This window comes from Typopeltis vanoorti, chromosome 5 (genome assembly GCF_054136105.1).
Source record: "Typopeltis vanoorti isolate ZY-2024b chromosome 5, IOZ_Tvanoo_1.0, whole genome shotgun sequence".
Lineage (NCBI taxonomy): Eukaryota > Metazoa > Arthropoda > Arachnida > Uropygi > Thelyphonidae > Typopeltis > Typopeltis vanoorti.
Window position 1 is genome coordinate 16,599,328 of NC_143553.1, and position 12,121 is coordinate 16,611,448.

The window sequence follows — 12,121 nt, forward strand, 5'->3', positions numbered from 1 at the left end:
AGAGGATGACTGACAGACAGATATCAACTGACAGACACATCCTCAGGAAGAAAGTTAAAAGAAAGCTCTGCAAAGACTGTCATCAACCCATTTATTCAAGTTCTCATCATGCTTGTTCTGGCAGTCAATGCATTCCCAATCTCACACTTCATATGTCAGGTCTGCGATCATGCATTCTCTACCGCAGTTGGCCTTGGCGTGCATCGCACCTCAACATCCAGCCGAAGCCAATTCTACAATAAGAACAGAGCACGTCAAAGCACATTGGACTGCCGAAGAAGAAAAGATCCGTGCCACTCATGAGATCGAGTTGACGGCTCGAGGGATAAAGAAAATCAATGAGGCTTTATTTAAGGTGTTCCCATTAAGTGTCAGATGGAAAGCAGTTACAAAGCCTAACTTCAAGAATTCGCAACCCATCTGCCACAGGTAGGAACAGGTAGTATCTCCTCTCCTTGCCTCTCCATCTTCCAGCTGTTGATGAAGAGGATTTTGATTCTCAGACTGACATCATCTCTAGATGATCCTCCTGTTCCAGAATATAACAATCAAATTCTTAAATATCTCATCCAGACTCACCTTTTGGGAATGGATATCACAGATCAGTTGAATGACTACCTCCATGCTGAATTCTCTAAATACTTCATGCCTCGTCAACACCAGCCTACGTCTCATTCTACAATGACTTTGTCAAATAGGAAGCAGAGGAAGGAGGCCTATGAAGCTATGCAGGCCCTCTATAAAAAGAATAGAGGGCAATGTGCCAAAATCATCCTTGACAGTGCTTCCCCTCCACCTCTAGCAGACTTGCATGATGATTTTGTCAAATTTCTGGAGTACAGTCTTTTCTGCTCCACCTCCACACTTCCCTGATTATGATGACCAAGCTACGATATTGAGGTCCATTCCTGCCCTTCAAATATACCTGTCTCCATCCAGGAGATTAAAGCAGCTCTTCCATCCAATTTCTCTGCCTGTAGGCTGCGGAAGGTACCATTGAAGATTCTTCAAGACTTAGTGGATGTTCTTCTTTCCAGTAAAGTAATACCACCATACTTACGTACTTCAAGAACTATCTTCCAAAGAAAGAAACTTCAAGCTGTGCATCAGACTTTAGACCTATTACCATCTCCCCTGTGTTACTTAGACTCTATCGTAAAATATTAGTTAAACGACTTCGGCAACATATACAGCATGATTATAGGCAGAGAGCTTTTGTCCCTTCAGACGACTGTGCCGAGAATATATATCTTCTTTCTTCTCTTCTCTCTGATTCCCAACGTCACTTTAAGCCTTTATATATGGCGTCGCTGGACCTCCAAAAGGCCTTTGATAGTGTCTCCCTTCCTGCTCGCCTTCGAGCACTGTCTATTGCTGGTTCTGTTATGGAGCTATACTTGGGTAGCTCCATCACTATCACTACAGAGTCCAGTGCAACTTCTATTCCTGAAGTGCGAGGTGTTCGCCAGGGTGATCCTCTATCTCCCCTTTTCTTTAACTGCGTCATAGATAAGTTTCTTCATTCTCTTCCTAGCCATATAGGCTACTCTCTAGGCACTTCTTCCTTTAATGCTATGGCCTTTGCGGACGATCGTATTCTCATAGCCGCTACTAAGATAGGCTTGCAGGAACTGTTTGAACGGGCAGTTGACTTCTTCTCTATTCAAGGCCTTTCTATTAACGTAGAGAAGTCCTGCTCTTTAGCTCTTGTCCCCTCTGGTCGTGACAAGAAGCTTAAGGTCAAGACTATAGAGTTTTCTGTTGCATGCTTTGACCATCCTGGAAGAGTGGAGATACCTCAGTATCATGTTCACCCCAAAGGGAAGGTCTTCTGTCCCGTCTATCCTAGAAGCTGGGATCGCTTCTTTGAGGAAAGCTCCTCTCAAGCCCCAGCAACGACCGTTTCTCCTTACCCACAAGTTGGTGCTTGGTAGGACATATATCTCGGTACTGTCCCGTTCAGCCGTGAGATCATGGCCGCCTGACACTCCTACTGCATATTTCCATAAGAGGATGAAGGATGGTGGGCTTGGGGTTCCATTACTGCTGAGAGGCTTTCTACAGCCCATTAATACAAGAAGACTTTTAGCAGGCTAAAGGCTGGTCCCATTATCAAGGTACTTTAATCGAGGCAGCACTCGCAGAACACAAGAGATGGGCATCTCTGTTGCACTGTTCTGTAGATGGTGCTCCTTTAAAAGAGTCATATCTGGTGCCTCCTCAGCATGATTGGGTAAGGGATGGCACCAGAATCCTCCCTAGGTTCGAGTATATTGATCTTATTAGGGCAAGGATCAATGCCCTACCTACTCGAGCCTGCACAGCTCAATGGGGTAGTGACGACTCCAACTGTAGGGCTGGCTGTGAGGAAGCATGATCCCATGGTCTCCATTCTGAACAACAGCTTTAACAACAGTTTGGGAAACTGCGACGGACCCACATTATAGGACCTCCACGGGTTTGCGTAAGCCGGACTTAGTGATTAAAAGAGATGGTGACGTTTAGGTAGTTGATGCCCAGGTGGTGGGAACAGGGTGCCCACTAGCCTATAGCCATAACAATAAAGTAAATTATTATAAAAATAACCAATCGAGGTTTACCAGTGCCACCATCTCTTTACATGACGTATGGAGTGCAGATAGTTCTAAGGACTTAAAACAGCTTGGGCTTACGCAGAAGGATATAAAAGTTTCAGTAAGGAAATACCGTGAGTCTAATATGTCTATTACTAAATTTATTTAATTATTATTTATTTATTTTATATATTAAAAAATAATTATGTAGAAATAAAATAAATAAATAAATTTAGGAAATTTAACCTTGGCTACTTAGGTGGCGCTTTGTGAATATAACAGTTATTATTTAATTAGCCTTGTACCCGTACTGATGATGCCTGTGATACTCAGGTGAAAATTCTACGAATAAAGAATAATTGACGTGAGTTAATTCCATTATTATAATAGTTAGTAAGGATATAAAAGTTCTTTCCTTGAGGGCCCTACAGGGGACACTGGTGGCATGGAGTTGCCACCAGAGAATGACTACAATGATAACTAGAACAGGCATGGAGTAAAACACTCGTAAAGGCTTAGGCCTATATCAAGTCTGGACGTGATGTAAGGGTAGTACTGCCCATAACCAGTACAAAGATTAAAAAAAAAAGAAAAAAAGTGGTGTACCACAAGGACCAGTGCTTGGTCCACTGTTATTCAATCTGTACATTAATGATATTGGGAAGGATTTGACAAGTGACATACAGTTATTTGCTGATGATATAAAGATAGGTAGGGTAATCAGGAATGCTGCTGATATGAAGTTTTTGCATCCTGCTGAATATAAAATATATGCAGGAATATTAAAAGAGAAACTAAGCAGCATTGTAGAAGACAAATTACTAGAAGAACAAAATGGTTTCTGAAAAGGCCGATCCTGCATAGATCCAATTTTTACTTTAAAATTATGAATAGAAAAGAGAAGAGAATTTCAAAAAGAAACATGTGGCCTTTATTGATTATGAAAAAGCCTTTGACAAAATTAGTAGACAAAAATTGTTTAAAATATTAACCGATTTAAACATACCAAACAAACTTTTACAATCTATTCAAGAAATATATACAGGAAATAAAATAGCAGTTAAATTAGAACACATCTCAGAATGGAAAGATATATCAAGAGGAGTACAACAAGAATGTACCCTCTCACCTCTGCTTTTCAATATATATATATATATAAATGAAATATTAACAATCTGGAAACAGCATAACCCATTTGGTATACAAATGACCCCGCAAATGAAGATAGATACACTACTATTTGCAGATGATCAAATAGTATTAGCTACATCAGAAGATGATTTACAAAGATCATTAAAATCATTAAATGATATCTCAAAGCAATATAATATGACAATATCTAAAGAAAAAACAAAAATAATGACAATCAAAGGAGAAAACCCAATAAGAAGTAAAATAGTGATAGATAATAAAATACTAGAACAAGTAAACACTTCAGATACTTGGGATGTGATCTATCATACGAAGAAGAAAAAGACCCCTAGACACTAAAATATCAAACTTTGTCAAAGTAAATGGTATAATAAATAATATATTTAAGCCATCCCTAGTACAAAAGCACACTAGAATCAGTCTTGTCAAAACCAACTCTACTATACGGAAGTGAAACATGGACCATGAAAAGGAAAGATGAATTCAAACAGCAGAAATGAAGTTCCTCAGAAAAACAGCTGGATATACCAAGTGATACCACAAAACAAATGAAGAAATCTTACAATCCCTAAAAATAAAACCAATTAATTACTACATAAGAAAGGGGTGCTTAAGGGTCAAAGCTGTATAACTGAGAGGAGACCTCCACATAGCCTTTAAAGGAATGCGGAGAACCGACCAGGGCTTCTGACCTAATGTCCAATCCTCACCTTCTCGTGGTGCACCCTGTTGGGTATCTACTTTGATACTGAACGAACGAGGATGGGCTGGCAATTTGGGATTTAGTCGACCAAATTGTATTCTTATTGGTTAAACCAAAATAAAAAATGATGGTACAACATGACAAAATTTCATGCCGGCTGGGCCGTCGCCCGGGTTAAACAAGGCCCCCGTTGTTTTCGCCAGGGAACCAGGGCGAACAGCGAAAAGTCAGCTACTGGAACAAATCTGAAAACAAACCCCAACTCAACATCACCAGAGTTAAAGATCGGTACTATCAACGTAAGAAGCCTGAATGCAAAGAAATGGAGCTAGCTGAGGAATTAGATAAGTACCAGATCGACATAATAGGGGTGACTGAAACAAAAAAGACCAAAACTGGTGAGATCTTTCTGAGCAATAAATACAAAATGTTATATTCAGGCAATGACAATCAAGGAAAAGAAGGAGTAGCCATAGTATTCAACACAAAATACGAGGCTAATCTTCTTGAATGGCAGTCAGTCTCAAGTAGAGTAATGTGGGCAAATATGAGAATGGGGAACTGGACAATGAGACTTATTTGTGCCTATGGTCCCACAGAAGGTTCTACTAAGGTAGAAGTGGAGGAATTTTTTGAGGCTTTAGAAAAAGCAACTGACACAATGAAAAAGGAAAAGTTGGTCCTTGTTGGGGATCTAAATAGTAGAGTAGGAAATGATTGTGAGAAATACAAAAGTATTTTGGGAAAATTTGGAGAAAAGAGCAAAGCTAATAATAATGGCAAATATCTGTTGGATTTCTGCTCAGGACATGGACTGGTTATTACTAACACCATGTTCCAACATAAAAATGTGCACAAATTCACATGGAGAGAAGAGGCTAGGAATAAGAAAAGTCTCATTGACTATGTTATTGTTGATAGTGATGTTTTCTCCCTGGTGCAGGACACCAGAGTGTACAGAGGATTTGAAATTGGAAGTGATCACTATTTAGTCTTGAGCAGGATAAAATTGAATTTCATATTGAAAAGAATGACATGTAAGAAAGTTTTAAAGCGAATAAAAGTTGAGCAGCTCTCAGATGTAAACTGTAGACTAAAATACAGAAATATTATTGAAAAGAAAATGAAAGAGTTTGAGAACAGGAATCAAACCTTGGAGATTCAGTGGCAAACTCTGAAGGAAACATTGATTGATTCTGCCAGAGAGGCATGTGGTGAGGTTGTGTGCAAAGATAAAAAAATCAGAACTCCCTGGTGGACACAGGAAGTTAAAGAGGCAGTGAAGGAAAAGAAGAAAGCATATCAAAAGTTCCTGGCAAATAAGTCAGTTTTTACTCTTACAGAATACAGAGACAAATGTAAGAAAGCTAAACAGTGTGTAAAACTAGCTAAACAAAAGTCATGGGAGGACTTTGGCAAGAATATAGAAAATAAATATCAAGAAGGTGGCAAAATATTCTGGAGGTTGTTGAAGAAGCTTAGGAATGGAGGAAAGAGTGCTGTAAAAGGAATTAGAGATGATAAAGGTGAAATGAAAACAGGAGAAAAAGATATCCTTGAAGTATGGAGTAATTACTTTGAAAAACTGCTAAATGAAACAAGCAGTGATGACAGCACAGTGATAGAAAACACTGACCAGGCATGCAGTCAGGAATACATATCCATACTTGAAGTAGAAAAAGCCATCAAAGGCTTGAAATGTGAAAAGGCAGCAGGAGTAGATGATATTCGACCAGAAATGCTGAAGTATGGTGGTATAAGAGTCTTACAGTGGCTGCACTGCATAGTTCAGAAAGCCTGGACAGAGGGACGAATTCCCGATGATTGGAGTAGAGCTCTCATAGTACCCATATATAAAAAGGGAAATAAAACTGAATGTGAGAATTACAGAGGTATTTCCCTACTGAGTGTTCCTGGCAAGATCTATGCAAGTATACTTGAGAAACGGTTGAGAAGAATTGTGGAAGAAAAGTTTAGTGAAGAACAAGCTGGATTCAGGCCAAATAGAGGCTGTCAGGATCAGATCTTCACTTTACGACAAATAGTCGAGAAAGCATGGGAATATAACAAAGATCTGTATTTAAGTTTTGTCGATTTGGAAAAGGCATATGACAAGGTGCCAAGAGAGAAGCTATTCAATACGCTGCAGTTATATGGTGTCAATGGGGCATTATATCAAGCAATACTTAGTCTTTATTTGAGTTGTGAGTCAGCAGTTAGAATTGAAGGAAGTACAGGAAGATGGTTTAATATTAAACCTGGTGTGAGACAAGGATGTACATTATCCCCTCTGTTATTCTATTCATTATCTATATGGATCACATTATGAAAGAATGTGGTATTAAACCTGATATCAAAATTGGAGATGTTAATGTCAGCTCTTTGCTTTATGCGGATGATGTTATACTTCTAAATAAATCCGCTACAAGTCTGCAAGATTCTCTGACTAAATTGAATAGCTGTTGTAATAGATATGGTATGAAGGTCAGCAATAAAAAGACAAAGACAATGAAAATAGGCAGAATCATTGAAAATGTCAACTGTGTTGTGAATGGAGAACCTGTGGAACAAGTAAAACATTTCAGCTACTTAGGCACAATTTTTACTGAAGATGGTAAACTAAATATAGAAATAGACAACAGAATCAGCAAAGCTGGTATCGTGGGAAGTCAATTGAATAAATTCATATGGAATAAGAAAGAAATTAGTCGGAACACTAAATTAGCTGTATACAAGACTGTGTTCAAACCAATTTTAACTTATGGATCTGAGAGCTGGGTCAGAAGTAAAACACTTGACCAAAGACTAGAGACCGCAGATATGAGAGTCCTGAGAAAGATTAGAGGCGTGAACAGATGGCATCAATGGCAATATCATATTAAAAATGAGGATATTAGGAAAGAACTTGACATTGTCAGCATCCAGGAATGTGTTAGCAGAGCTAATCTCAGATGGTATGGTCACTTAAATAGAATGGGAGAGGAAAGATTAGTAAAACAAGTGTTCTCTGCCAGGTTGGCAGGAAAACGACCCAGAGGAAGACCAAGATATAGGTGGATTGATACGGTACAAAGTGCCTTAGACGATAGAAATATAAGATCTGATAATGTTGGAGTCTTGACAAGTAACAGACTGATTTGGAGGAAAATTGTAGATAGGAAGTTAGTAATGATGTAATTTTTTCATGTAGTACTGTCATATCCTGTACACCCCTTGAGGGTACATGGCAGGAATTTGATGATGATGATGACACTATAAACAAAAATGGCTAGAACATTTAAACAGAATGGACAACAGCAAACTACCAAAAATATTATACAGATACAAAATAAGTGGAAAAGAAGAATCGGAAGACCAAGAAAGAGATGGCATGAGAATGGAACAGGCCACTTGGCCTAAATTCCATGTTAGGAAGAAGAAGATGAAGTCTTTGCAGAATGATTTGAATAGGCTGGAATTGTGGGCCCGGGAAAATGGGTGTCAGTTCAATGTCAGTATATGTAAAGTCATTCACTTTGGCATGATTAAATATCCAATGTCATATTATATTGGCAGAATTAGGCTAGAAGAAACTGATGAGGCTAGGCATTTTGGATTGTTAATAGATAGGAAGTTGAAGTTTAGGGGGCCATGTGGCAAAGATTGCAAATACAACTCAAAAGATAACTGCAATGCTGAAATGAATGTTCACATGTAAAGATAAGGATGTTATTTTGCCTCTTTACAAGGCTTTGATAAGACCTCACTTGGACTATTGTGCACAGATCTGGTCTCCTGGTTTCCGTTGTGATTCTGATATATTGTAGAGGAGTGTTAAAAATGATATCAGGATTGTGGAATACTGATTATGAAGACAGATTGAGAATTTGCAGACTGCAGACACTAGAAAACAGGAGAAAGAGGGGTGATATGATTGAGACTTAAAAACTTCTGAAAGGGTCATACAGGATTTCAACTGATGGAATTTTTCAATTTATGGAGGGTGGGAGAAAGGATGAGAGGGCATCCTTGGAAACTGAGAATGAAGGCTGCCAAGATGGGTGTGAGAGCTAGATTTTTCTCACAGAGGGTGGTGTGTGATTGGATGTTGTGAGTGCAAGCAGTGTGAATGAATTCAATAAGTATGATAGCTGGTGTGTGTGTAGTATGTAGCCTCACTCAATGAGTCTCTGCCTCCCTGGAGGTCTCTCTTAATAATAATATTATTACAAGGTCAACGTACAGAAAGAAAAAAAATGTTTAAAATGATGGCCAGACAGCTGTTAGGGGAAGAAGTACAGCAGGTTAAGATTATAATGAATGTTCATTTTATTAATTAAATAAAGATGCTATCTCCTGGTCAGAAATAAAGTCTTCTTCAATAAATTTGTTGGCAAATGCCCATGATCAAATCACATGACAATGAATGAGATGATATTAAAAAAAAAGTGTAAATTATGCAAAGAATATTATATTTTAAATGTCAGCAGAAGGATGCTGAAAATTCAATTGCCACTTAGCTCTGATAACTCGCCAGTGGCAAGTGGATTTCTGGAATCCTACTCCCAAGTACTAACTGGACTGAGGTTTCCAACAGAATTTGGCCGTTAGTGCTATTAGAACTGTAAAATCTGTATGAAATTTTAGGAAAGCTTATTCCTACTTACCCTAAGCAAAACTACCTTACACGGATTTTTCATGATCTCAGTAATTGATTCTGGTTGAGTTGGTGGCTGAGGTAACACAACAGGCTCCACTGCAATTATTTCAAATTATCCCATAAAAGTATTTCTAAACAGATTTCAATATATATATATATATATACACACACACACTGCTTGAAAAGAAGTCAAGAGACACCATAGTGTGAAAAACAAACAGCCATGGTACCCACCTTAATAAGAGCTAGGATCTCCTTTCGCTGTGATGACTGCAGCAATTATGGTGTGGGAGGGGACATACTTTCTTTTTGGACCGTTCTTGCTGTAACTATGGAATGAGGTCCTGGACTGTTGTAGGGCATACATCCATTGACCTCACCCATGCTGAAGTTCATTATACAGATATTCAATAGGGTTGAGATCAGGAATCTGTGGAGCTCAGTCAAGTGTGGTGACGTTATGTCCACAAACCATGCAGTTACAGCAACAGTCTTATGACAAAGTGCTCTGTCTTGCTGAAAGAGACAATGGTCAGTTCTGTAGAAACTCCACAAAATAGGAAGCATTGTCCAGAATGTTCAGATGCTTTTCAGAATTCAATGTTCATGGCACTACAAACAGAAGTCCAAGGCCAAACCAGAACCATAGCATCAGACCACTTCTGAATTTCATAGTTGGGGTTATGCATTATGGTAAGCGACATTCACCAAGCATCCGCCATCTACACCCATCCATCTGTTCAGAAGAGGATGTAGGGTGATTCATTACTCCATAACACAGTTTTCCAAGATTCCACATCCCACTGTACACAATCTTTGCACCACTGCAGATGACGTTGCAACATGAAAACCATGCCATGAGCTTGGTTCTGAACGTTTTTGTGCATATTTATGTTGCAGTCAATTCCTAAAACTTTGCATTTAGTTTGTTGGCCGACAAATGGCAGTTTTTACATATGTCCTTCACAGCATCTTATGGTCATGTTCGGTGAGGATGATGGGTTGTCCACTATGAGTTGCAGTTGACTCCCTGTGCTTCCATCTCAGTATGATTTCACCTGGGATGGCCCAATTTGTTAACAATTTGCCAAACAGATAGGCCTGCAACATGACATCCTATCACAATGTCTCTTTCAAACTTCATTAGTTCCTTTCTCGCAGCACTTCACCTGTGCAATAACTTGGGCACATCATATTTGTCCAATTTATACTGGCTACAAACATGTGACTCATTACATGGCAGGATAAACCTTGCCCATAGGGGTGCTCACTGACCTCTTTCTAAAGCAGTGTATATAGTATAATCACATAACACAAGCTTTTCTTAAAAGTGAGCGTAATGTGCACTTTTATTTGTATTAAAGCAGGCAATTCTTTATTATTAAGAAATGTTATGTATTTGTTAATTTTATATTCTAATCAACAAAAATAGTATCACTGAAACTTTTAATTATGATTATATTAAAATAGTACAAAAGTCATGACACTCCTAAACCATTTACAAACAAAAACTTGTTGGTTACATAAAGCACATTATAAATGAATAAATATACTGAATGTTTTTTTAAGTTTGTTAATGTAAACAAGGTCTCAGCATATAACATGCTTGTAATGCCAACATAAAATGGATAATAAATTTACTATGTATTATAATTATATCAGATTAATGCATTCACTGCTGAGTATAAATATTATGTCCATTAACACAGCTATTTTATCAGTAATCATTACTTAATTATAAGTTAATATTTACTGCTAAAAGACATTATTAAAAATTATTTTTGTGATTAAAATTATGTGTACCTATTGGGCAGTGTTTCTCAAACTTCATATATCCGCGTACCCCTTCTTAAATTTTCATTATTACCAAGAAATAAGTTAATTAATTTAAAATATTAATTAAAATTAAATATCTATTTTATTTGAATTTATATGTTCATGTAAAAAAAAAGTATGATTTATTTTTAAATTTTGGTTCTCTAGAGATGTCAGACGACACACTCTTATCAATTTCATTTGATCCAGATGCAATATCAACTTGTTGCTTACAGCTACTTGTATTTGCTATATTGCTCTCTTTTGGAGGTTTTATAAATCCAATCTTTAACCAATGATCCATACGTAAGAATTTGAAAGCTAAAAAAAAAAAAAAAAAACCACTGTATTTACTAGAATGTAACTAACTTTTTTCCCAAAATTAAAGCTAAAAAATCGTGTTGCGAGATATGTGCGGTAATTTTCGGAAACTAAAAGTTTTCAGAAAAAACTGAAAATGGTGCGACTTACCAAGAAGCTCCTACTTGCTATCATTACTTTTGGTATCGAGAACAGTTTCTTTGTGTGCATCGTCAAAGTCATCTACCCAAATAGCATCATCTTCTTTCCCATTATTTCAAGCAAAAATTACCAGTAATTTACAACACTTGAGATACGTAGAGCAGCGAAGAACTGCATATGATTGGTGCGATATTAACAAAAGATCGTGCAAACCAAAGACAAATTAGCATTTCAACAGTTGAGTTGAAATGCTAATTCCCTTCAACCAAATTCCATAATATCTGAAACACATTCACCATATATTTCTTAGTTTTAGCACGTTAATGACGAGGGTGGTGTCAAGCAAAACCATATGTTCCACCGGCAACATATGGTTTTGCTTGGTCTATACAGATTTCGGTTGGAGAGGGGATGTGATTCATTAGTTAGTGCTGTTTTATCCAGGTTATCTCTAATTGCACTGTTTGTTGAAAAATATAATGACTCCTTTAATTATTCATAGCCGAAAATTGCCACGTACCCCCAGGGGTACGCGTACCACACTTTGAGAAACACTGCTATAGGGGAATCAACGTTTAGTATATACTATAAAATAATACATATTATATCACAGATGCCAAGTCTGCACTGCTAAAAGTCAAAATGAACTTCTATATGCATAAACATTTCTGGTATGGGATTTTTCACCTGATGAAAGACACCACTCCACTTAATGAAGGTGAACTGGTTCAAGAAAGCTCCACATTTGGCTCTACGATAGTTTCTTGATTATCTCAC

General features: G+C 37.7%; 1 protein-coding gene across 4 annotated transcripts in view; it reads right to left on the reverse strand.

Annotated features, from left to right (window-relative positions):
- Positions 1-12,121, reverse strand: part of Spf45 (splicing factor 45) — a 362,347-nt gene that overhangs the window by 38,609 nt on the left and 311,617 nt on the right. For all 4 annotated transcript variants that reach the window (XM_090392270.1, XM_090392272.1, XM_090392269.1 and 1 more), the window contains one exon: positions 9,075-9,163. In XM_090392270.1, coding sequence (XP_090248396.1) covers positions 9,075-9,163 — 89 coding nt within the window. The remainder of the gene's footprint in view (positions 1-9,074; positions 9,164-12,121) is intronic.